Below are 26,451 nucleotides of genomic sequence, written 5' to 3' on the forward strand. Positions count from 1 at the left end.
CCAAAAGAGGCTCCAAGGATGATGAAAGATCTGGAGAGGAAGCTGTATGAGGGATGGCTGAAGTTGTTTGGTCTGTTCAGCCTGGAGGAGACTGAGGGGAGAGCTCATTGAGGTCTTCAACATCCTCATGAATGGAAGCAGAGGGGCAGGTACCAATCCCTTTACTCTTGTGGCCAGTGACAGGACCTGAGGAAATGGCTGTAGCTGAGTCATGAGTGGTTTAGGATGGATGTTAGGAAAAGGATTTTCACCCAAACAGTGTTTGAGCACTGGAACAGACTCCCCAGGGCAGTGGTCACAGCACCAAGTCTGACAGAGTTCAAGAAGCCTTTGGACAATGCTCTCAGGCAAGTACTGTGAGTCTTGGGGTGTCCTATGCAGGGCCAGGAGTGGGAGGATTCAAGAATCAATTCAATTCAACAATTCAAGGTTCCTTTTGACTGAACATATTCTATGATTCAGCTTGGGATTGTAATGAGTGAAAAGTCTCCATTACCCCTATATTTAGGAACTGTGCTGTCATTAAGCATCCACCTCAGCAGACAGTGAAGTACATGTAAAGTTTTGCAAATTCAAGCTGGGATTTTCAGAATCAGAAATGTCAGTAATGTCATGCTACTCAAGTTATTATTTGTATGGTGAGTTTATTGTGAATTAAGAATACAGGCAGTGTTTTAATGGTACATGTGAAGGCTGTCACATATGCACTTTGGTTTTCATTGTGCACTTGAGAGAAGCATTAATATAAACAAAGGAGCAAATAATTATATACACCTCCTTTCCCAGAAAAATCTCTGAAGCAATTCCACCAGTGCGAGAGATCATTCTAAGCATTTAACTATCCCATAAGTATATACATTAAAATTTCTTTATCCACATTTGAGTAATATTCTTTGGAAGCATGTTTTATTCTGGTATCTTACAAACAAGATTTAGTTCCATGTTTTATGGTCTTGAAATAATTCTGTTGGTTTTTGCTGTTTTTTTGGTTTTTTCAAATTATCATAAGGCTAAATAGGACCCACCACAATAATAAAAAAATGAGAAGAGAGGAAGAGGCAAAGCATTAGTCTCTCTACACTAGTATTTAATTTTTATTTTGTATTTTAAAGTGTTTGTGGAATATACATACTACCTTAGCTGAAATAAAGAAAAACATTTTAATAACAAAGCAAAAATAGATCAGAAAGTTCCAAAATCTAAACAGGTAAGTATAGTTCTCATAGTACAAGTTTAGAACCCATTCTGGAAATAATCTGCAATCTAAATATAACTGGTGTGTTTTGAGAAGCCTCTTTAACAAGTCTTTTGCTATCATTGAGCTTTTCAATGATTTACTTTCATGGTTCTGGTATCTACTCAGACTTTACTCAAACTATGGGCTCTGTCATAATAGCACCTGACACTTTTGCCCTTGGGGTAGATATGAAGAAATCACTATTTTTATTAGTGTACAATCTAGTACATACATATACTTGAAAATCTGAATGTGGTAAATTCTGTTCAAGTGTTTTCATGAATACCAGCCTTGGGTTTAAATTTTCAGTTACTAGAAAATCAGGAAAACATTCTCTTCTGTACATACAGATGATTTTGTTTTCACTGAGGATTGAGAAAATACAACCTTCATTTGGTTGTATCTCCAACAATATTAGATTTACTATCTTTTTCTTCCTCCAACAAGATTAGTTCAGTTCTTGCTGAAGATGTCACAATAGACGAGGCCCCATCAATTTCAGCTTTTTCACCTTCTCCTATCTCTTTAGGTGATAGGCTTTCTTGTGCATCAAAAAACACATCTGGTTTATCTGTTGGGCTATCTTCATCTGAGAGTCTCCCCTCTTTATCACCCACCTCTTCTTTGTCAACAAACTTAGCCTTTTTAGAAGGAGATGTGAAACCAAGCTTGGGAAATCTAAACCATCCAGTTTTTTCAGCCTGCTTAGCAGAATCATCTGATGTGTCAGCAGGTTTCACATCTTCTGGAACTGATTTTTTGATTTCTGGTTTTGCATCTGTGCTTGTTTCATCCCCAGAAGAAGAAAAGCCAATACTTGGAAGCCAAAATTTGAATCTTCCAGGAGATCTTTTACTATCAGTCTTTTCTTTCTCATTCGTTATGTCTTTTCCTTCACCTTCCACTGCCTCAACTACATCTTCAGAGAGGGGAGCTGCTATTATTCCCTGAGGTGATGTATCAGGAAAACTCTCTTCCAGTTTACTGGAACACTTTACTTCAGCAGCAGATGTTTTCAACTTTGTCAAACTTACTTTTCCTCTAGATTCTTCAGACTCACAGTGTGGTTTGTCAGATAGTTTAAGCTCAGCACTGCCAGTTCTCTGGGCTGTTACTCCGAAGCTCTCACCAGCGCCTGTAGGTTTTCTCACTGATTCACCTCCCGTTGGAGATGGCTGCTGGACCAGCACGTCTAAATCGCTGTGTGATTCAGGCAACTTTGCCTTAAGCAATGAGAATCCCAAAGCAGCAGTTTTGACTTCTGATGACAGAACCTCTGATTCTTTCAGTATTTCAGTAGTGTAAATCTCACACCGCTCAATAGCAACATGTTCAGGTTCTACTTTCTCACTTACCTCTTGGCCCTCTATATAAGACCAATGAATGTCTCGCCCTGCATTTGAAAGGGAGGACTCTATGGTAGCTGTCATTTGTGCTGTTTTAATGTCAGGTTCAGTCAGCATTAAAATTTTGCTTTTTGCTTTCTGAATACCCCCCTCTGGAGTTCCTGGTGTTTCTTCAGGGATAGCAGAGCTTGCTTGCAGTTGCACTATTTCAATGTCAGTACTAGATCCCTTTGGATCTGTTACTACTTTTGACAGTAAAACATCAGCTTCAATTGGAAGAGTTCTGAAAGTGAATCTTGGTATTTTTAGTTTGGGAATTCTTACACTTACTTCTGGGACACCTTGTGTTTGGTCCACTGTTTCCCCTGTTATTCTGGTGGATGCTTCTATATCATCTAGAGCTGGACTTTTCAGGCCAGTTGATCCTTCTGGTTTTTGTAACTGCATTTCTGCTGTGCCTCTTTCACTTCTAGGTGCTGAATCAGCTTCTGACTTTGGCAAACTGGTATTATCTTCAAACCCCTTGATTTCTGAATGCAATATTCCAAACTTTGGAATCTTAAACTTGTATGCTTTAATTTTACTTGTTTCTGTTCTGTCTTCTACTTGCACTTCCACTCCTGCAGACACATCCTTTTCAACACTTTTCACTTGGTATTTCATTTCAGGATCTACTCTAGTAATTTTAACATCTGTCTTCACTGTTGGAACTTCTACCTTTAGGTCTTCCAGCTTAGCAGTAACGTAAGTACCATCTTCTGATCCTTTTGTTGTAGACCATTCACATATAGTCCTTTTTAACTGACTTTCTTCACCGTCTTTTCCTATGATTTTCACCTCGTCCTTTATCTTTCCTTTTTTAATTGCCATCTCTTTATTTTGAATATCTAGCTCTTCCTTTGGAAGATTAACATCTATTTTCTTCTGTGTTACATCCATAGTAATTTCAGCTGACGATGGTTTGCATCCTACCCCTGATGTCTCTAACTTCATGGAACTTTCTACCTTTGCATCTTCTATATCCCATGATTTGCCTTTATGCTCTGGAAACGTCAGAGTACTTGTAGGAAACCTATTTATTGAACTCTTCTCTTTGTCAGTTTCTGAAGCACTTGGGTATGATTTAGGCAATTCTGCTGCAGACACGGTGATTTCTGAAGTATGTCCTTCAGCACTGCGCTTAACTACATCTGCGTAAGTTTCAATTTTTGGAATATTCACTCTACTGTCTGTTCTTTCTGTGGATAATGAAATATCTCCTTCCATCTTTGGCAAGCAAGCATCAGAACACTTCACAGAATCTCCTAATTTTTGAATCCCTTCTTTTCCAATAGTAATTTCAGCAACTGCATGTGGTAATGAGAAGGTATTTTCAGGAATACTTGTTTCAGTTTGTACTTTAGCAGAAGGAATAGTTGCCTGAGCCTTTTCCATACTTCTTTCAATATCAACATCACTTTTTTTTTCTTTTAAGGATGACCTCCCAAATGCAGGTATTCTGAATTTTGGCATTTTAAACCATCCCTGATATTCTTCAGTCTGAACTTCTTCAGCTTTTATTTCTTTTTCTTTCAATTTGATTTCCTTCTCCTCAAGACTCTCAATAACTCCCTCTGTCTTTGGTTTAGACACTGACTGGGTGCTTATGTCTACCTTTGCATCTTCAATGGCACCCATCAGAGCTTGAGGTGTTTTTATCTTACCATCAACTACTCCAGGATCTGACATATCAGATCTAAGTTCTGATGCTGGAACTCCCACAGCAATGTCAGCAATTTTGTTTGTTGTTCTTAGCTGGGGTAGCTCAGTTTCTATTTTTGGGGAGCTGATCTCTGTGTCGGGGACTTTCCCTTTTGTTAGGGAGATTCCAAACTTTGTCTTCTGGAATTTGGGCATTTTAATCTTCCCTTCAGGACCTTCCAATTTCACTTTTCTTCCATCCACAACTGATGAGCTTTCTGTTAATATATCAGGGCTCTTCAAATCAACTGAAGCTTCTCCTTTGGGGAGCTTAATACCTGTTTTTTGAATGTTACATTCATTGGTGGAACTTGAAATTAAGTTAACCGGTTGAAAACTCCCCTCTGAGGGAGTCAAAGAATCATCAATCTTTGCTGAGCTGACTGTTACTTCAGTTTTAGAGGCTTCAGTTTCTACTCTGGAAAACTCTAGAGTGTGGACCATAGTGTCAGCCAGTTTTATGCTTATTTGTGCCCCTTCTTCAGTCCCTTCAGGATGACTTTTTTCTATATCAGGTATCTTAATTGAATCATCACCTTCTATTTCTGTTTTAGGAAGAGTAGCATCAGCTTCAACTTTTGGTGAATGAGACTGAGATTTTGGAACCTTGATCTTGGAGAGTGAAATTTTAGGCATGACAAACTGTGGCTTTTTAATTGGACTTTTTTGTTCAACTTTTCCTGCAGATATTTCCAGATCAAGGTCTGGCCCACTACCTTGATCATCAGTTGCAGTTCCTTTTACTTCTGTGTCTATTCCGCTTGACATGACAGCAAGCTTTTGATCTTCCAAATTTGCTTCAGAATCTGATTTAACACTTGCTTCCTTCTTTGGTGACCAACTGAAGGATGGAAGTTTGAATTTCGGCATTTTGAAATGTCCTTCTTTCTCTTCTCCATCTCCATCTTGCTTTATTTCCTTCTTGATCTTTACTGCTGCATCTGAATCCTGAATATCACTGTCTGTTTTTGGAACAGAAATTTCAGCTGATGGGAGGTGAAAATCAGCCTCTGATGCCTTACTGTCAGGTTTAGTAATTTTGGCTTCAGGGCTGTAAGTCTCTGTTTCTGTGCCACATTCCACCTCCAAGTCTGGTGCTTCAACAGCAATGTCAGATATTTCTACCATTGCTTTTAGCTGAGGAACCTTGACTTCTGATTTGGATTGGCCAACATCCTTTTGTGATCCTTTCCCTTTAGAAAGTGTAATTCCTACTTTTGGCATTTGGAATTTAGACATTTTTGTTTTCCCTTCAGAACCTTCAGCTTTTATCTCTTCATCACCCACAGCAATTTCACTTGATGTTCTTTCAACGCTTATGTCAGGACTCTTTACCTCAAGCGAACCTTCAGGTATCATCTTAATATCTGAGGTGGAGAGGCTGGCACTAGCAGCAGCTGATTTCAATCTTCTCAGCTCATCTTCTTCACAGGTAGGAACTGTGACCTCACCTGTAGGCATGCTAATATCCATCTCCATTTTGGGAGCTTTGGCTTCTGGTTTAGAAAATTCCAAAGTTGGGACTGTAACTTTTGGCACTTTTATGCCCAGTCCTGCCCCTTCTCCACTACTCCCTTTCTCAGACTTCTGATCAGAAACACCTTCTTTTTCTTGTTTGAGTCCAGAAACATCAGTTTCCAGTACAGGCAGAGAGACCTGTACTTTCTGACCCTTCATTTTAGGGAATGAGATCTTTGGCATGGTAAATTGGGACTTCTTGGTTTTGGCCTTTTCACCATCTTTTTCTGTTGTATCAAATTCTTCATGGATGTATTGATTCTCAGGAGCAGGAAAAGTTAATTCAGATTCCATGTCTCCAGATAAAGTATACGAAGTGGGTCCTTCTAGATGTTCTTCAACATGAGAAGAAGCAACAGCTTCTTTCTTTGGTGACCACCTAAATGAAGGTAGTTTGAATTTTGATGATTTAAATTTGTTTTCTTTCTCCTCAGTACCCCTCTCTTCCGTAATTACTTCCTGTTCTGCCTTGCACTTTAAATCTGGGCAATGGATTTCTGCTTCTAATTTTGGCAAGGTAACCTCCATGGGTAAGAGATTTGGATCCACTGTTGGTGCATCCAGAACAACTTCAAGAGAAGGCTTATGCAACTTCACACCAAGCTGGGCATCAGAGATTTGAGCTGGGTTTTCAATATCAGGATCAGTCATATCAGATGTTATCCTTCCCTTGCTAATTTCAGATTCCACACTAGAAACCATGTCACTTTCAGACGCTTTTCCCTTAGATCGAATTCTGAATTTTGGTCTTCGGAATTTATGAATTTTAACTGTGACCTCTGTGTCAACCAGAGATATTGCAGCAGATGTTGTTTTCCCCTCTAGCTTTAAACCACCTTGCTCCTCAAAACCATCATCACTTAAAATTTCAAAATCTGAAAGATTTTCGTCAGCAAGAGATGCTACTTTTGATTGAGATTCTGTTAGATTACTTTGATATTTAGTAAGAGTAATATCATCCCCCTTTTCTAATGAGGACTCCAGATCAATTTTCGATGAAGTAACTTCAGCTTTAGAGAAACCAATGCCAGGTACTTTGAATTTGGTACTTTTAGATACACTCTCTCCCTTAATATCAGGCAAACATTTATATCCAGCATTCTCAGAAGAAACAGAAGAAGCTTCCTCTGTTAAAGGATGAGTTTTGGAAACAGAAACATCAAGCCCAGATTGCCTTTGTGCAGGAGGTTTAAAACTTTTAGAAAGGGAAATTTTAGGGATTCGAAATACAGGAGATTGAGATTTACCAAATTCCTCCTCTTTATAAGCAGAAGACAGCAGCGAAACACCAGAAGTGGGAGACTGCACATCACAGTCAGGCGATGATATATCCAGTACTGGGACTGCCGAGGGCACCGTCACTTCAGGCTCCTTGAGACTGACGTCCACCTCGGCGGCCACAGTGCCCTTGGCCTCTCTGCTGCTGGACCAGCCAAAGGAAGGCATGCCGAACTTGGGCATCTTGAACTTGCCGTCCTTGGTCTTGGTGGCCTCCTTCTCTGGGACTTTGGCTTCTCCTTCCACGCTGAGGGTGGCCTCAGGCGCCTGCAGGTCAACGCTGGCCTGTGGAAGGGTGACGTCGACGGAGGGCAGGCTGACGTCCACCTTGGGGGCTTTGATGTCAGCTTTGGGCATCTTGAGGGAGGGCTTCTCCAGCTTCCAGCCAGCGCCTTCGGTCTTGGCACCGGGGACGTCGGCTTTGACACCCAGCCCCGGGCCCTCTCCCGCGGCTGTCACGGTGGCAGAGGGCAGGTCGACCTCTGCGCTGGGCACGCTGATCTCGGCTGCGGGCAACTCCGCCTTGGGGGAGGACACTGAGAATTTGGGCTTGTCAAATTTGGGCATCTTGAGTTTGCCTTTCAAGCCAGTACCTTCCAGCTCGAGCTTGCCTTCGGCGCAGGGCGCTTTGAGGTCTACATCGGGCGCCTGCAGCTCGAGGGAGCCTTGGACAGAGGGCAGCTTGATGTCAGGGGCCGCAATGCTGACGTCAGCATCGGTGGCCTTCAGCTCTGCCTGTGGGAGGCTGACGTCTGCATCCAGTTTGGGAGACTTGACAGTGGGCTTGGAGAAGACCACGCTGGGCACCTTGACTTTGGGCATGTGTATTTTCATGCCGCCACCCTCAGCTTTGCCGGCAGCCACTTCCAGGCTGGCTTCGGCCTCTGGGCCTTGAAGGGTGACTTCACCCTCCTGGCCTTTGGGCAATGAAACCTCAGCCTTGGGCAGGCTGATCTGCGCCTGGGGACCTTTGACTTTGGGCAGCTTGACGCTGGGCATCTTGACGTCGGGCATCTTGAATCGGCCTTTCTCGCCCTCTGCTGCTACAGCCACGGTCTCGACCGTCGCCTCCACGCCGGGCGCTTGGATGTCCGCTGAGGGCAGCGTCACGTCCGCTTGGGCGGCTGCCAAGGGCACCGTCACTTCAGGCTCCTTGAGACTGACGTCCACCTCGGCGGCCACAGTGCCCTTGGCCTCTCTGCTGCTGGACCAGCCAAAGGAAGGCATGCCAAACTTGGGCATCTTGAACTTGCCGTCCTTGGTCTTGGTGGCCTCCTTCTCTGGGACTTTGGCTTCTCCTTCCACGCTGAGGGTGGCCTCAGGCGCCTGCAGGTCAACGCTGGCCTGTGGAAGGGTGACGTCGACGGAGGGCAGGCTGACGTCCACCTTGGGGGCTTTGATGTCAGCTTTGGGCATCTTGAGGGAGGGCTTCTCCAGCTTCCAGCCAGCGCCTTCGGTCTTGGCACCGGGGACGTCGGCTTTGACACCCAGCCCCGGGCCCTCTCCCGCGGCTGTCACGGTGGCAGAGGGCAGGTCGACCTCTGCGCTGGGCACGCTGATCTCGGCTGCGGGCAACTCCGCCTTGGGGGAGGACACTGAGAATTTGGGCTTGTCAAATTTGGGCATCTTGAGTTTGCCTTTCAAGCCAGTACCTTCCAGCTCGAGCTTGCCTTCGGCGCAGGGCGCTTTGAGGTCTACATCGGGCGCCTGCAGCTCGAGGGAGCCTTGGACAGAGGGCAGCTTGATGTCAGGGGCCGCAATGCTGACGTCAGCATCGGTGGCCTTCAGCTCTGCCTGTGGGAGGCTGACGTCTGCATCCAGTTTGGGAGACTTGACAGTGGGCTTGGAGAAGACCACGCTGGGCACCTTGACTTTGGGCATGTGTATTTTCATGCCGCCGCCCTCAGCTTTGCCGGCAGCCACTTCCAGGCTGGCTTCGGCCTCTGGGCCTTGAAGGGTGACTTCACCCTCCTGGCCTTTGGGCAATGAAACCTCAGCCTTGGGCAGGCTGATCTGCGCCTGGGGACCTTTGACTTTGGGCAGCTTGACGCTGGGCATCTTGACGTCGGGCATCTTGAATCGGCCTTTCTCGCCCTCTGCTGCTACAGCCACAGTCTCGACCGTCACTTCCACGCCGGGCGCTTGGATGTCCGCTGAGGGCAGCGTCACGTCCGCTTGGGCGGCTGCCAAGGGCACCGTCACTTCAGGCTCCTTGAGACTGACGTCCACCTCGGCGGCCACAGTGCCCTTGGCCTCTCTGCTGCTGGACCAGCCAAAGGAAGGCATGCCGAACTTGGGCATCTTGAACTTGCCGTCCTTGGTCTTGGTGGCCTCCTTCTCTGGGACTTTGGCTTCTCCTTCCACGCTGAGGGTGGCCTCAGGCGCCTGCAGGTCAACGCTGGCCTGTGGAAGGGTGACGTCGACGGAGGGCAGGCTGACGTCCACCTTGGGGGCTTTGATGTCAGCTTTGGGCATCTTGAGGGAGGGCTTCTCCAGCTTCCAGCCAGCGCCTTCGGTCTTGGCACCGGGGACGTCGGCTTTGACACCCAGCCCCGGGCCCTCTCCCGCGGCTGTCACGGTGGCAGAGGGCAGGTCGACCTCTGCGCTGGGCACGCTGATCTCGGCTGCGGGCAACTCCGCCTTGGGGGAGGACACTGAGAATTTGGGCTTGTCAAATTTGGGCATCTTGAGTTTGCCTTTCAAGCCAGTACCTTCCAGCTCGAGCTTGCCTTCGGCGCAGGGCGCTTTGAGGTCTACATCGGGCGCCTGCAGCTCGAGGGAGCCTTGGACAGAGGGCAGCTTGATGTCAGGGGCCGCAATGCTGACGTCAGCATCGGTGGCCTTCAGCTCTGCCTGTGGGAGGCTGACGTCTGCATCCAGTTTGGGAGACTTGACAGTGGGCTTGGAGAAGACCACGCTGGGCACCTTGACTTTGGGCATGTGTATTTTCATGCCGCCACCCTCAGCTTTGCCGGCAGCCACTTCCAGGCTGGCTTCGGCCTCTGGGCCTTGAAGGGTGACTTCACCCTCCTGGCCTTTGGGCAATGAAACCTCAGCCTTGGGCAGGCTGATCTGCGCCTGGGGACCTTTGACTTTGGGCAGCTTGACGCTGGGCATCTTGACGTCGGGCATCTTGAATCGGCCTTTCTCGCCCTCTGCTGCTACAGCCACGGTCTCGACCGTCACTTCCACGCCAGGCGCTTGGATGTCCGCTGAGGGCAGTGTCACGTCCGCTTCGGCGGCTGCCAAGGGCACCGTCACTTCAGGCTCCTTGAGACTGACGTCCACCTCGGCGGCCACAGTGCCCTTGGCCTCTCTGCTGCTGGACCAGCCAAAGGAAGGCATGCCGAACTTGGGCATCTTGAACTTGCCGTCCTTGGTCTTGGTGGCCTCCTTCTCTGGGACTTTGGCTTCTCCTTCCACGCTGAGGGTGGCCTCAGGCGCCTGCAGGTCAACGCTGGCCTGTGGAAGGGTGACGTCGACGGAGGGCAGGCTGACGTCCACCTTGGGGGCTTTGATGTCAGCTTTGGGCATCTTGAGGGAGGGCTTCTCCAGCTTCCAGCCAGCGCCTTCGGTCTTGGCACCGGGGACGTCGGCTTTGACACCCAGCCCCGGGCCCTCTCCCGCGGCTGTCACGGTGGCAGAGGGCAGGTCGACCTCTGCGCTGGGCACGCTGGTCTCGGCTGCGGGCAACTCCGCCTTGGGGGAGGACACTGAGAATTTGGGCTTGTCAAATTTGGGCATCTTGAGTTTGCCTTTCAAGCCAGTACCTTCCAGCTCGAGCTTGCCTTCGGCGCAGGGCGCTTTGAGGTCTACATCGGGCGCCTGCAGCTCGAGGGAGCCTTGGACAGAGGGCAGCTTGATGTCAGGGGCCGCAATGCTGACGTCAGCATCGGTGGCCTTCAGCTCTGCCTGTGGGAGGCTGACGTCTGCATCCAATTTGGGAGACTTGACAGTGGGCTTGGAGAAGACCACGCTGGGCACCTTGACTTTGGGCATGTGTATTTTCATGCCGCCGCCCTCAGCTTTGCCGGCAGCCACTTCCAGGCTGGCTTCGGCCTCTGGGCCTTGAAGGGTGACTTCACCCTCCTGGCCTTTGGGCAATGAAACCTCAGCCTTGGGCAGGCTGATCTGCGCCTGGGGACCTTTGACTTTGGGCAGCTTGACGCTGGGCATCTTGACGTCGGGCATCTTGAATCGGCCTTTCTCGCCCTCTGCTGCTACAGCCACAGTCTCGACCGTCACTTCCACGCCGGGCGCTTGGATGTCCGCTGAGGGCAGCGTCACGTCCGCTTCGGCGGCTGCCAAGGGCACCGTCACTTCAGGCTCCTTGAGACTGACGTCCACCTCGGCGGCCATAGTGCCCTTGGCCTCTCTGCTGCTGGACCAGCCAAAGGAAGGCATGCCGAACTTGGGCATCTTGAACTTGCCGTCCTTGGTCTTGGTGGCCTCCTTCTCTGGGACTTTGGCTTCTCCTTCCACGCTGAGGGTGGCCTCAGGCGCCTGCAGGTCAACGCTGGCCTGTGGAAGGGTGACGTCGACGGAGGGCAGGCTGACGTCCACCTTGGGGGCTTTGATGTCAGCTTTGGGCATCTTGAGGGAGGGCTTCTCCAGCTTCCAGCCAGCGCCGTCGGTCTTGGCACCGGGGATGTCGGCTTTGACACCCAGCCCCAGGCCCTCTCCCGCAGCGGTCACGGTGGCAGAGGGCAGGTCGACCTCTGCGCTGGGCACGCTGATCTCGGCTGCGGGCAACTCCACCTTGGGGGAGGACACTGAGAATTTGGGCTTGTCGAATTTGGGCATCTTGAGTTTGCCTTTCAAGCCAGTACCTTCCAGCTCGAGCTTGCCTTCGGCGCAGGGCGCTTTGAGGTCTACATCGGGCGCCTGCAGCTCGAGGGAGCCTTGGACAGAGGGCAGCTTGATGTCAGGGGCCGCAATGCTGACGTCAGCATCGGTGGCCTTCAGCTCTGCCTGTGGGAGGCTGACGTCTGCATCCAGTTTGGGAGACTTGACAGTGGGCTTGGAGAAGACCACGCTGGGCACCTTGACTTTGGGCATGTGTATTTTCATGCCGCCGCCCTCAGCTTTGCCGGCAGCCACTTCCAGGCTGGCTTCGGCCTCTGGGCCTTGAAGGGTGACTTCACCCTCCTGGCCTTTGGGCAATGAAACCTCAGCCTTGGGCAGGCTGATCTGCGCCTGGGGACCTTTGACTTTGGGCAGCTTGACGCTGGGCATCTTGACGTCGGGCATCTTGAATCGGCCTTTCTCGCCCTCTGCTGCTACAGCCACGGTCTCGACCGTCGCCTCCACGCCGGGCGCTTGGATGTCCGCTGAGGGCGGCGTCACGTCCGCTTCGGCGGCTGCCGAGGGCACCGTCACTTCAGGCTCCTTGAGACTGACGTCCACCTCGGCGGCCACAGTGCCCTTGGCCTCTCTGCTGCTGGACCAGCCAAAGGAAGGCATGCCGAACTTGGGCATCTTGAACTTGCCGTCCTTGGTCTTGGTGGCCTCCTTCTCTGGGACTTTGGCTTCTCCTTCCACGCTGAGGGTGGCCTCAGGCGCCTGCAGGTCAACGCTGGCCTGTGGAAGGGTGACGTCGACGGAGGGCAGGCTGACGTCCACCTTGGGGGCTTTGATGTCAGCTTTGGGCATCTTGAGGGAGGGCTTCTCCAGCTTCCAGCCAGCGCCTTCGGTCTTGGCACCGGGGACGTCGGCTTTGACACCCAGCCCCGGGCCCTCTCCCGCGGCTGTCACGGTGGCAGAGGGCAGGTCGACCTCTGCGCTGGGCACGCTGATCTCGGCTGCGGGCAACTCCGCTTTGGGGGAGGACACTGAGAATTTGGGCTTGTCAAATTTGGGCATCTTGAGTTTGCCTTTCAAGCCAGTACCTTCCAGCTCGAGCTTGCCTTCGGCGCAGGGCGCTTTGAGGTCTACATCGGGTGCCTGCAGCTCGAGGGAGCCTTGGACAGAGGGCAGCTTGATGTCAGGGGCCGCAATGCTGACGTCAGCATCGGTGGCCTTCAGCTCTGCCTGTGGGAGGCTGACGTCTGCATCCAGTTTGGGAGACTTGACAGTGGGCTTGGAGAAGACCACGCTGGGCACCTTGACTTTGGGCATGTGTATTTTCATGCCGCCACCCTCAGCTTTGCCGGCAGCCACTTCCAGGCTGGCTTCGGCCTCTGGGCCTTGAAGGGTGACTTCACCCTCCTGGCCTTTGGGCAATGAAACCTCAGCCTTGGGCAGGCTGATCTGCGCCTGGGGACCTTTGACTTTGGGCAGCTTGACGCTGGGCATCTTGACGTCGGGCATCTTGAATCGGCCTTTCTCGCCCTCTGCTGCTACACCCACGGTCTCGACCGTCGCCTCTACGCCGGGCGCTTGGATGTCCGCTGAGGGCAGCGTCACGTCCGCTTCGGCGGCTGCCGAGGGCACCGTCACTTCAGGCTCCTTGAGACTGACGTCCACCTCGGCGGCCACAGTGCCCTTGGCCTCTCTGCTGCTGGACCAGCCAAAGGAAGGCATGCCGAACTTGGGCATCTTGAACTTGCCATCCTTGGTCTTGGTGGCCTCCTTCTCTGGGACTTTGGCTTCTCCTTCCACGCTGAGGGTGGCCTCAGGCGCCTGCAGGTCAACGCTGGCCTGTGGAAGGGTGACGTCGACGGAGGGCAGGCTGACGTCCACCTTGGGGGCTTTGATGTCAGCTTTGGGCATCTTGAGGGAGGGCTTCTCCAGCTTCCAGCCAGCGCCTTCGGTCTTGGCACCGGGGACGTCGGCTTTGACACCCAGCCCCGGGCCCTCTCCCGCGGCTGTCACGGTGGCAGAGGGCAGGTCGACCTCTGCGCTGGGCACGCTGATCTCGGCTGCGGGCAACTCCGCCTTGGGGGAGGACACTGAGAATTTGGGCTTGTCAAATTTGGGCATCTTGAGTTTGCCTTTCAAGCCAGTACCTTCCAGCTCGAGCTTGCCTTCGGCGCAGGGCGCTTTGAGGTCTACATCGGGCGCCTGCAGCTCGAGGGAGCCTTGGACAGAGGGCAGCTTGATGTCAGGGGCCGCAATGCTGACGTCAGCATCGGTGGCCTTCAGCTCTGCCTGTGGGAGGCTGACGTCTGCATCCAGTTTGGGAGACTTGACAGTGGGCTTGGAGAAGACCACGCTGGGCACCTTGACTTTGGGCATGTGTATTTTCATGCCGCCGCCCTCAGCTTTGCCGGCAGCCACTTCCAGGCTGGCTTCGGCCTCTGGGCCTTGAAGGGTGACTTCACCCTCCTGGCCTTTGGGCAATGAAACCTCAGCCTTGGGCAGGCTGATCTGCGCCTGGGGACCTTTGACTTTGGGCAGCTTGACGCTGGGCATCTTGACGTCGGGCATCTTGAATCGGCCTTTCTCGCCCTCTGCTGCTACAGCCACAGTCTCGACCGTCACTTCCACGCCGGGCGCTTGGATGTCCGCTGAGGGCAGCGTCACGTCCGCTTGGGCGGCTGCCAAGGGCACCGTCACTTCAGGCTCCTTGAGACTGACGTCCACCTCGGCGGCCACAGTGCCCTTGGCCTCTCTGCTGCTGGACCAGCCAAAGGAAGGCATGCCGAACTTGGGCATCTTGAACTTGCCGTCCTTGGTCTTGGTGGCCTCCTTCTCTGGGACTTTGGCTTCTCCTTCCACGCTGAGGGTGGCCTCAGGCGCCTGCAGGTCAACGCTGGCCTGTGGAAGGGTGACGTCGACGGAGGGCAGGCTGACGTCCACCTTGGGGGCTTTGATGTCAGCTTTGGGCATCTTGAGGGAGGGCTTCTCCAGCTTCCAGCCAGCGCCTTCGGTCTTGGCACCGGGGACGTCGGCTTTGACACCCAGCCCCGGGCCCTCTCCTGCGGCTGTCACGGTGGCAGAGGGCAGGTCGACCTCTGCGCTGGGCACGCTGATCTCGGCTGCGGGCAACTCCGCCTTGGGGGAGGACACTGAGAATTTGGGCTTGTCAAATTTGGGCATCTTGAGTTTGCCTTTCAAGCCAGTACCTTCCAGCTCGAGCTTGCCTTCGGCGCAGGGCGCTTTGAGGTCTACATCGGGCGCCTGCACCTCGAGGGAGCCTTGGACAGAGGGCAGCTTGATGTCAGGGGCCGCAATGCTGACGTCAGCATCGGTGGCCTTCAGCTCTGCCTGTGGGAGGCTGACGTCTGCATCCAGTTTGGGAGACTTGACAGTGGGCTTGGAGAAGACCACGCTGGGCACCTTGACTTTGGGCATGTGTATTTTCATGCCGCCACCCTCAGCTTTGCCGGCAGCCACTTCCAGGCTGGCTTCGGCCTCTGGGCCTTGAAGGGTGACTTCACCCTCCTGGCCTTTGGGCAATGAAACCTCAGCCTTGGGCAGGCTGATCTGCGCCTGGGGACCTTTGACTTTGGGCAGCTTGACGCTGGGCATCTTGACGTCGGGCATCTTGAATCGGCCTTTCTCGCCCTCTGCTGCTACAGCCACGGTCTCGACCGTCGCCTCCACGCCGGGCGCTTGGATGTCCGCTGAGGGCAGCGTCATGTCCGCTTCGGCGGCTGCCAAGGGCACCGTCACTTCAGGCTCCTTGAGACTGACGTCCACCTCGGCGGCCACAGTGCCCTTGGCCTCTCTGCTGCTGGACCAGCCAAAGGAAGGCATGCCGAACTTGGGCATCTTGAACTTGCCGTCCTTGGTCTTGGTGGCCTCCTTCTCTGGGACTTTGGCTTCTCCTTCCACGCTGAGGGTGGCCTCAGGCGCCTGCAGGTCAACGCTGGCCTGTGGAAGGGTGACGTCGACGGAGGGCAGGCTGACATCCACCTTGGGGGCTTTGATGTCAGCTTTGGGCATCTTGAGGGAGGGCTTCTCCAGCTTCCAGCCAGCGCCTTCGGTCTTGGCACCGGGGATGTCGGCTTTGACACCCAGCCCCAGGCCCTCTCCCGCAGCTGTCACGGTGGCAGAGGGCAGGTCGACCTCTGCGCTGGGCACGCTGATCTCGGCTGCGGGCAACTCCACCTTGGGGGAGGACACTGAGAATTTGGGCTTGTCAAATTTGGGCATCTTGAGTTTGCCTTTCAAGCCAGTACCTTCCAGCTCGAGCTTGCCTTCGGCGCAGGGCGCTTTGAGGTCTACATCGGGCGCCTGCAGCTCGAGGGAGCCTTGGACAGAGGGCAGCTTGATGTCAGGGGCCGCAATGCTGACGTCAGCATCGGTGGCCTTCAGCTCTGCCTGTGGGAGGCTGACGTCTGCATCCAGTTTGGGAGACTTGACAGTGGGCTTGGAGAAGACCACGCTGGGCACCTTGACTTTGGGCATGTGTATTTTCATGCCGCCGCCCTCAGCTTTGCCGGCAGCCACTTCCAGGCTGGCTTCGGCCTCTGGGCCTTGAAGGGTGACTTCACCCTCCTGGCCTTTGGGCAATGAAACCTCAGCCTTGGGCAGGCTGATCTGCGCCTGGGGACCTTTGACTTTGGGCAGCTTGACGCTGGGCATCTTGACGTCGGGCATCTTGAATCGGCCTTTCTCGCCCTCTGCTGCTACAGCCACGGTCTCGACCGTCGCCTCCACGCCGGGCGCTTGGATGTCCGCTGAGGGCAGCGTCATGTCCGCTTCGGCGGCTGCCGAGGGCACCGTCAGTTCAGGCTCCTTGAGACTGACGTCCACCTCGGCGGCCACAGTGCCCTTGGCCTCTCTGCTGCTGGACCAGCCAAAGGAAGGCATGCCGAACTTGGGCATCTTGAACTTGCCATCCTTGGTCTTGGTGGCCTCCTTCTCTGGGACTTTGGCTTCTCCTTCCACGCTGAGGGTGGCCTCAGGCGCCTGCAGGTCAACGCTGGCCTGTGGAAGGGTGACGTCGACGGAGGGCAGGCTGACGTCCACCTTGGGGGCTTTGATGTCAGCTTTGGGCATCTTGAGGGAGGGCTTCTCCAGCTTCCAGCCAGCGCCTTCGGTCTTGGCACCGGGGACGTCGGCTTTGACACCCAGCCCCGGGCCCTCTCCCGCGGCTGTCACGGTGGCAGAGGGCAGGTCGACCTCTGCGCTGGGCACGCTGATCTCGGCTGCGGGCAACTCCGCCTTGGGGGAGGACACTGAGAATTTGGGCTTGTCAAATTTGGGCATCTTGAGTTTGCCTTTCAAGCCAGTACCTTCCAGCTCGAGCTTGCCTTCGGCGCAGGGCGCTTTGAGGTCTACATCGGGCGCCTGCAGCTCGAGGGAGCCTTGGACAGAGGGCAGCTTGATGTCAGGGGCCGCAATGCTGACGTCAGCATCGGTGGCCTTCAGCTCTGCCTGTGGGAGGCTGACGTCTGCATCCAGTTTGGGAGACTTGACAGTGGGCTTGGAGAAGACCACGCTGGGCACCTTGACTTTGGGCATGTGTATTTTCATGCCGCCGCCCTCAGCTTTGCCGGCAGCCACTTCCAGGCTGGCTTCGGCCTCTGGGCCTTGAAGGGTGACTTCACCCTCCTGGCCTTTGGGCAATGAAACCTCAGCCTTGGGCAGGCTGATCTGCACCTGGGGACCTTTGACTTTGGGCAGCTTGACGCTGGGCATCTTGACGTCGGGCATCTTGAATCGGCCTTTCTCGCCCTCTGCTGCTACAGCCACGGTCTCGACCGTCGCCTCCACGCCGGGCGCTTGGATGTCCGCTGAGGGCAGCGTCATGTCCGCTTCGGCGGCTGCCGAGGGCACCGTCACTTCAGGCTCCTTGAGACTGACGTCCACCTCAGCGGCCACAGTGCCCTTGGCCTCTCTGCTGCTGGACCAGCCAAAGGAAGGCATGCCGAACTTGGGCATCTTGAACTTGCCGTCCTTGGTCTTGGTGGCCTCCTTCTCTGGGACTTTGGCTTCTCCTTCCACGCTGAGGGTGGCCTCAGGCGCCTGCAGGTCAACGCTGGCCTGTGGAAGGGTGACGTCGACGGAGGGCAGGCTGACATCCACCTTGGGGGCTTTGATGTCAGCTTTGGGCATCTTGAGGGAGGGCTTCTCCAGCTTCCAGCCAGCGCCTTCGGTCTTGGCACCGGGGATGTCGGCTTTGACACCCAGCCCCAGGCCCTCTCCCGCAGCTGTCACGGTGGCAGAGGGCAGGTCGACCTCTGCGCTGGGCACGCTGATCTCGGCTGCGGGCAACTCCACCTTGGGGGAGGACACTGAGAATTTGGGCTTGTCAAATTTGGGCATCTTGAGTTTGCCTTTCAAGCCAGTACCTTCCAGCTCGAGCTTGCCTTCGGCGCAGGGCGCTTTGAGGTCTACATCGGGCGCCTGCAGCTCGAGGGAGCCTTGGACAGAGGGCAGCTTGATGTCAGGGGCCGCAATGCTGACGTCAGCATCGGTGGCCTTCAGCTCTGCCTGTGGGAGGCTGACGTCTGCATCCAGTTTGGGAGACTTGACAGTGGGCTTGGAGAAGACCACGCTGGGCACCTTGACTTTGGGCATGTGTATTTTCATGCCGCCGCCCTCAGCTTTGCCGGCAGCCACTTCCAGGCTGGCTTCGGCCTCTGGGCCTTGAAGGGTGACTTCACCCTCCTGGCCTTTGGGCAATGAAACCTCAGCCTTGGGCAGGCTGATCTGCGCCTGGGGACCTTTGACTTTGGGCAGCTTGACGCTGGGCATCTTGACGTCGGGCATCTTGAATCGGCCTTTCTCGCCCTCTGCTGCTACAGCCACGGTCTCGACCGTCGCCTCCACGCCGGGCGCTTGGATGTCCGCTGAGGGCGGCGTCACGTCCGCTTCGGCGGCTGCCGAGGGCACCGTCACTTCAGGCTCCTTGAGACTGACGTCCACCTCGGCGGCCACAGTGCCCTTGGCCTCTCTGCTGCTGGACCAGCCAAAGGAAGGCATGCCGAACTTGGGCATCTTGAACTTGCCGTCCTTGGTCTTGGTGGCCTCCTTCTCTGGGACTTTGGCTTCTCCTTCCACGCTGAGGGTGGCCTCAGGCGCCTGCAGGTCAACGCTGGCCTGTGGAAGGGTGACGTCGACGGAGGGCAGGCTGACGTCCACCTTGGGGGCTTTGATGTCAGCTTTGGGCATCTTGAGGGAGGGCTTCTCCAGCTTCCAGCCAGCGCCGTCGGTCTTGGCACCGGGGATGTCGGCTTTGACACCCAGCCCCAGGCCCTCTCCCGCAGCGGTCACGGTGGCAGAGGGCAGGTCGACCTCTGCGCTGGGCACGCTGATCTCGGCTGCGGGCAACTCCGCCTTGGGGGAGGACACTGAGAATTTGGGCTTGTCAAATTTGGGCATCTTGAGTTTGCCTTTCAAGCCAGTACCTTCCAGCTCGAGCTTGCCTTCGGCGCAGGGCGCTTTGAGGTCTACATCGGGCGCCTGCAGCTCGAGGGAGCCTTGGACAGAGGGCAGCTTGATGTCAGGGGCCGCAATGCTGACGTCAGCATCGGTGGCCTTCAGCTCTGCCTGTGGGAGGCTGACGTCTGCATCCAGTTTGGGAGACTTGACAGTGGGCTTGGAGAAGACCACGCTGGGCACCTTGACTTTGGGCATGTGTATTTTCATGCCGCCGCCCTCAGCTTTGCCGGCAGCCACTTCCAGGCTGGCTTCGGCCTCTGGGCCTTGAAGGGTGACTTCACCCTCCTGGCCTTTGGGCAATGAAACCTCAGCCTTGGGCAGGCTGATCTGCGCCTGGGGACCTTTGACTTTGGGCAGCTTGACGCTGGGCATCTTGACGTCGGGCATCTTGAATCGGCCTTTCTCGCCCTCTGCTGCTACAGCCACGGTCTCGACCGTCGCCTCCACGCCGGGCGCTTGGATGTCCGCTGAGGGCGGCGTCACGTCCGCTTCGGCGGCTGCCGAGGGCACCGTCACTTCAGGCTCCTTGAGACTGACGTCCACCTCGGCGGCCACAGTGCCCTTGGCCTCTCTGCTGCTGGACCAGCCAAAGGAAGGCATGCCGAACTTGGGCATCTTGAACTTGCCGTCCTTGGTCTTGGTGGCCTCCTTCTCTGGGACTTTGGCTTCTCCTTCCACGCTGAGGGTGGCCTCAGGCGCCTGCAGGTCAACGCTGGCCTGTGGAAGGGTGACGTCGACGGAGGGCAGGCTGACGTCCACCTTGGGGGCTTTGATGTCAGCTTTGGGCATCTTGAGGGAGGGCTTCTCCAGCTTCCAGCCAGCGCCGTCGGTCTTGGCACCGGGGATGTCGGCTTTGACACCCAGCCCCAGGCCCTCTCCCGCAGCGGTCACGGTGGCAGAGGGCAGGTCGACCTCTGCGCTGGGCACGCTGATCTCGGCTGCGGGCAACTCCACCTTGGGGGAGGACACTGAGAATTTGGGCTTGTCGAATTTGGGCATCTTGAGTTTGCCTTTCAAGCCAGTACCTTCCAGCTCGAGCTTGCCTTCGGCGCAGGGCGCTTTGAGGTCTACATCGGGCGCCTGCAGCTCGAGGGAGCCTTGGACAGAGGGCAGCTTGATGTCAGGGGCCGCAATGCTGACGTCAGCATCGGTGGCCTTCAGCTCTGCCTGTGGGAGGCTGACGTCTGCATCCAGTTTGGGAGACTTGACAGTGGGCTTGGAGAAGACCACGCTGGGCACCTTGACTTTGGGCATGTGTATTTTCATGCCGCCGCCCTCAGCTTTGCCGGCAGCCACTTCCAGGCTGGCTTCGGCCTCTGGGCCTTGAAGGGTGACTTCACCCTCCTGGCCTTTGGGCAATGAAACCTCAGCCTTGGGCAGGCTGATCTGCGCCTGGGGACCTTTGACTTTGGGCAGCTTGACGCTGGGCATCTTGACGTCGGGCATCTTGAATCGGCCTTTCTCGCCCTCTGCTGCTACAGCCACGGTCTCGACCGTCGCTTCCACGCCGGGCGCTTGGATGTCCGCTGAGGGCGGCGTCACGTCCGCTTCGGCGGCTGCCGAGGGCACCGTCACTTCAGGCTCCTTGAGACTGACGTCCACCTCGGCGGCCACAGTGCCCTTGGCCTCTCTGCTGCTGGACCAGCCAAAGGAAGGCATGCCGAACTTGGGCATCTTGAACTTGCCGTCCTTGGTCTTGGTGGCCTCCTTCTCTGGGACTTTGGCTTCTCCTTCCACGCTGAGGGTGGCCTCAGGCGCCTGCAGGTCAACGCTGGCCTGTGGAAGGGTGACGTCGACGGAGGGCAGGCTGACGTCCACCTTGGGGGCTTTGATGTCAGCTTTGGGCATCTTGAGGGAGGGCTTCTCCAGCTTCCAGCCAGCGCCTTCGGTCTTGGCACCGGGGACGTCGGCTTTGACACCCAGCCCCGGGCCCTCTCCCGCGGCTGTCACGGTGGCAGAGGGCAGGTCGACCTCTGCGCTGGGCACGCTGATCTCGGCTGCGGGCAACTCCGCTTTGGGGGAGGACACTGAGAATTTGGGCTTGTCAAATTTGGGCATCTTGAGTTTGCCTTTCAAGCCAGTACCTTCCAGCTCGAGCTTGCCTTCGGCGCAGGGCGCTTTGAGGTCTACATCGGGCGCCTGCAGCTCGAGGGAGCCTTGGACAGAGGGCAGCTTGATGTCAGGGGCCGCAATGCTGACGTCAGCATCGGTGGCCTTCAGCTCTGCCTGTGGGAGGCTGACGTCTGCATCCAGTTTGGGAGACTTGACAGTGGGCTTGGAGAAGACCACGCTGGGCACCTTGACTTTGGGCATGTGTATTTTCAAGCCACTGCCCTCAGCTTTGCCGGCAGCCATTTCCAGGCTGGCTTCGGCCTCTGGGCCTTGAAGGGTGACTTCACCCTCCTGGCCTTTGGGCAATGAAACCTCATCCTTGGGCAGGCTGATCTGCGCCTGGGGACCTTTGACTTTGGGCAGCTTGACGCTGGGCATCTTGACGTCGGGCATCTTGAATCGGCCTTTCTCGCCCTCTGCTGCTACAGCCACGGTCTCGACCGTCGCCTCCACGCCGGGCGCTTGGATGTCCGCTGAGGGCAGCGTCACGTCCGCTTGGACGGCTGCCGAGGGCACCGTCACTTCAGGCTCCTTGAGACTGACGTCCACCTCGGCGGCCACAGTGCCCTTGGCCTCTCTGCTGCTGGACCAGCCAAAGGAAGGCATGCCGAACTTGGGCATCTTGAACTTGCCCTCCTTGGTCTTGGTGGCCTCCTTCTCTGGGACTTTGGCTTCTCCTTCCACGCTGAGGGTGGCCTCAGGCGCCTGCAGGTCAGCGCTGGCCTGTGGAAGGGTGACATCAATGGAGGGGAGGGTGATGTCCACCTTGCCAACTTGGATGTCTGATTTTGTAACTTCTGATGTTTCGTGTATTGATTTTTTATTGAATTCTCTGTTCTGCATTTCTGTATCATATTTTGTAATCAGTGTTTTTCCCTTTGTTTCTTCAGAATTAATTTTTATTGTGGAAGATTTCAATGTTGTTTTCTTTGGACTTGTCATGTTGCCTTTTTTCGTTTGTTTTATGTCGTCCTGATCTAGTTGTACTTTGGATATGCCTACCATTATTTCAGCAGTTGGAACTGTTACTTCTTCTGTTGTTCCACTGACCTGAAGCCCTTCTGCATATTCTAGGGTTTTCAGTTTTACTTCTCTTTCACTTAGCTGTGCTTCAGCTTGGGCTGTTTCTTCCTTTGTAGTTGACCAGGTAAAGGTAGGGAATTTTAACTTTGGCAATCTGAATTTGCTTTCTTTCCCGTCTATATCTTTTTCTCCTGTCCTCGTTCCAATTTCTACATTTAAAGCTTTATCATTTGTGGGCATGCCGTCTTCCTCTATTCCTTCCCTTTTTACCCTATCTTCTCTGTCCTCTCTGCTTTCTTCTCTTGCTATTTTCATATCAGCTTTTGGTGTTTTGGCAACTTTGAATGATGGCATTTGTATTTTCCAAGTAGACACTTCTGATTCTGCATCTGGCATAAGAGATTTCACACTGAAATTCTTGCTGTCCTCTGAAGTCATATCAGCTATTTTGTCTGGTACTGACTGTGGATCATCACCTCCCTGTTTGGTGGCATCAGTCTCTTTGTCTTTTCTTTTGGGCATTGAAATTCCATAATTTATTTTCTGAATATTTACTATCTGTATGTCCTCTTCTGCTTGATTTTCTCTTCTTTCCAGTGCGTCAGATGTCTGTAATTCTGCTTTAGCAGTACCTATTTCTAGGCCTTTTACCTGTACAGACCCTTCAGCTGTGTGACCCTTCAAGTCTGTGTTAATTCCGCTTTCTTCATCTTTTTTGTCTGCTGTTCCTTTCTGTTTCTTTTTCCGGGATTTTGATGAGGCTTGGGGTGATTTTTTAGTTGGGCTTACTTTCAGATCAGCTGTTTCTAAGCTGGGCTTTGGTATCTCTGTTGTTATGTCTGGTACTTCAGGTACACTAAATTTTGATGTTGCTTCCTTGTCTTTTTCTTTTTTAATGCTTATTTCAACCTCAGGGCATTGTTTCACTTGAGACGGAATGCCATTTTTCATCTCTTTTAAGTCTTTTGTTAAAGTTTCATATCTCTCCCCTGCTTTCATTTCATAAGCAGAAGATGTGGTGTATTCAAGAGTTAAGATTTCAGGATTTTCCAGGCTTATATCATCTTTATGTATGTTTTCTCTTTCAGATATCAGTGTAGTTTTTATTTCTTTTTTTTGCTTCTCTTGGGGTTCTGGTTTGGATCTGTGCATTCTGAATCCAATGCTAGGGAACTTCAGCTTCCTTTGGCTTCCTTTCTTCTCTTTCGTATGGACTTCTTGTGGAAATTGAGACTCTGTGTCTGTGCTTGTAGGGGAAATATCCTGTATAGCAGGCTCATATGCATCTGATGTACTATGAGATCTTCTGTGCCTCAATATCTTTTTATTTTTGATTGTTTGAAATTTCGGCCATGATAATCTATCTTTTTTAGGTCTCTTACTTCTTCCCAGCCTTTGGCTTACAATTAATGTTTCCCTGTCTTCTTCTGAAATGTCTTTTCCTGAAACATGGGGTGTTTCTTCAGGAATGCTGTCACTGAGTTCTTTTTCCTAAAAGAATAGTAGTCAGAAGATTACAAGTAACCTAAATATAGGTGCAACAGAAAATAAAAAACATGCTATAAAATAGTAGAAAAATGTTCTTCTTATTACTTGTATCTACTTGTTATATAAAAAAAATCCTGAAGATTATACAAATATACAATGTCAAGCAGAAATTATGTAAAATAAATGGGCTGTATTATATGTATTTCTGAAGATTTTGATTCCTTGCAAAACACTGCAGTAAACAGAGGTTTCTACATATATATCTATAGATGTCTGTACAAATATATGTTATATATAGTATTTATATATATGTATCTGAGGAAAATTTTTTTTAAATTGATGAAAACATATGAAGAGATCATAGGTCTATCAAAATATCAGTGGTTAGACACTTTTTTTTAATATAAAATCTTACAAAGGACCTTTGGATAAAAGTATTTACTGATATTTTACATTTCTGAGCATACTGAATATAAGTATTATAGAGATTACCCAAGTCTGTTCCATCAGTGGACAACTAACAATAAAATAATGCTGACTCACTAAAGAATATCTTTATACCCTACAACAAGATTGTGTATTAATGTAAAATCTATAGTCTCTTAAAGATATTTAAAAAGCTGCAAATATTGTGTGGGATTTCTTTTAACCATGAATATTCATGATACTAACTTTAAATACATACCTAAGTCTTAAGAAGACGCAAGTGTTTTCTGATCTATTTCCACACCCGACATTACTATAGTATGTTACCCAAACTTTGTAAATTAATCAGAATCTACCTGGCCTATCCTTTCCTTTTTGTGCTGAGCTGTAGAGTGTTCTAGATCTTCTTGCACAGCAATTTTTCTTTTGAGGCTGAATTGGACTCTGTATGGCTCAGAGTATTGGAGAATCTTGAGTGCATCTTCATATTTGATATTATCAAAAAATATTGTGGCACTTAGAAGCTGATCACCTGCAAGTGAAATAATACATAATTGTAATTATTTTGTGGTTTTTTATAATTTTTTCAATTTTTTTTTATTTTAGCTTTTTTTTTTTCCACTGTTCCAGTGAAAACTGAGGTTTTTTTATGGTATACAAAAAAACATCACATTTCATTATTGTTCAAGCAAGTGGTCTTGGAAATAATTAATATGGAGAGGTTAATCTCACAGATAACATTAGTGGGTTTGAAATCTACTATTTCTGATACCTAAAGAGATGGCTATCACACAGCTAGAAATCTCATTATTTAAAGATACAGAATAAAATCAAAACAAAATAAAAAATCAGACTGTACCTTCTCTAAGACTAAATATTTTTGAAGCAGGAGATTCCTTAAGTACTTTTTTAATAAATATTCCTTCATTTCCTCCACCTTTCACACTAAAACCACTAGCACCAGCTTCCACTTCTGTTTTCAGGGTCACTTCCATTGTCTCCTAGAGATAGAAAAATAATTGAATTTATCATTTTTATTCATTTGTATTAAAGGGTTCTAAATTGTTCTACAGTAAAGACTTTAGTCTCCTCAGGTATATTTTCAATAGCTCAAGAAAGATTATCCAAAATAGAGAATATACTTACTCAGTGTGGTTTTGATTCTGTTCTAAATTAGAATTAAGCACGTGTGTTAGGGTTATGTTGGATCAGAGCCACAGGGAAAATAGGTTATAATTTTAAAATGTGAAACATATGGGAACTATTAGGTCTGAAAGATTGTATTTTCTGTGAAGATGTTAACTACTCACATTAAAGTCAATGGGCCAGAAAAGTCTGACTAGGAGCTAATGCTGTACTGCACTCAAATCAGAGAAGGGTAAAGAAAGAATTCTAAAAAGAATTATGGAAGAACCCCAAATAGGACAAATATTCATGCCTTCGCCACAACTCAGCCATTCATGAAGCTCCTGGTCAAAACAAATCCAAAGTCTTTACCCATTTGTCCTTCCTTCTGTCCACCTATTCACGTCTTTGTTTTATAACAAACTCTACTATTTACAAGGCTCATACCTGAAATTATGAAGTGCTTTTAGACTGACCTGTGGATGACTCTGTTTTGACTTGTCTGTAGAATGTTTTTTGTTTTCCTCTTGAAGCTGAAAAATAATTTTTAATTATTTAATGTTCAGAAGTCACTGTTCTTAAGTAAAATGAAAGTCAGTTAAAATTCCTGGTTTAGAGTAAGAACTGAGGCTGACTTTAATGGCAACAGAACAGAATCAGGATCAAGTGCAATGTACAACATTAATGATTTAACTATACTATTCCCAGCAGTAAATTAGATGCCAAGGCCTCCCTTCATTGTACCAAAATTTGCATTAAATGAATGTCAGAGACCAAACTTCTGAAGATATTGGTTTTTTGTGTCCTAATGTAGCACACTGTTCATGCTTCCAATTTTGTAAATGTATTTTTTTTTTCACTTACTCAACTTCAGCCTGAATT

General features: G+C 51.5%; 1 protein-coding gene across 1 annotated transcript in view; it reads right to left on the reverse strand.

Annotated features, from left to right (window-relative positions):
* Positions 1-1,066: 1,066 nt before the first annotated feature.
* LOC131586564 (protein AHNAK2-like) overlaps positions 1,067-26,451 on the reverse strand; it is a 51,776-nt gene continuing 26,391 nt past the window's right edge. The window contains exons 4-7 of the mRNA XM_058853576.1: positions 26,046-26,102; positions 25,304-25,445; positions 24,801-24,976; positions 1,067-24,021 (exon numbers count right to left, since the gene is read on the reverse strand). Of these exons, the coding sequence (XP_058709559.1) occupies positions 1,627-24,021; positions 24,801-24,976; positions 25,304-25,439 (22,707 nt within the window). The 5' untranslated portion in view covers positions 25,440-25,445; positions 26,046-26,102 and the 3' untranslated portion in view covers positions 1,067-1,626. The remainder of the gene's footprint in view (positions 24,022-24,800; positions 24,977-25,303; positions 25,446-26,045; positions 26,103-26,451) is intronic.

The sequence above is a fragment of the Poecile atricapillus genome, chromosome 1, assembly GCF_030490865.1.
Source record: "Poecile atricapillus isolate bPoeAtr1 chromosome 1, bPoeAtr1.hap1, whole genome shotgun sequence".
Taxonomy (NCBI): Eukaryota; Metazoa; Chordata; class Aves; order Passeriformes; family Paridae; genus Poecile; species Poecile atricapillus.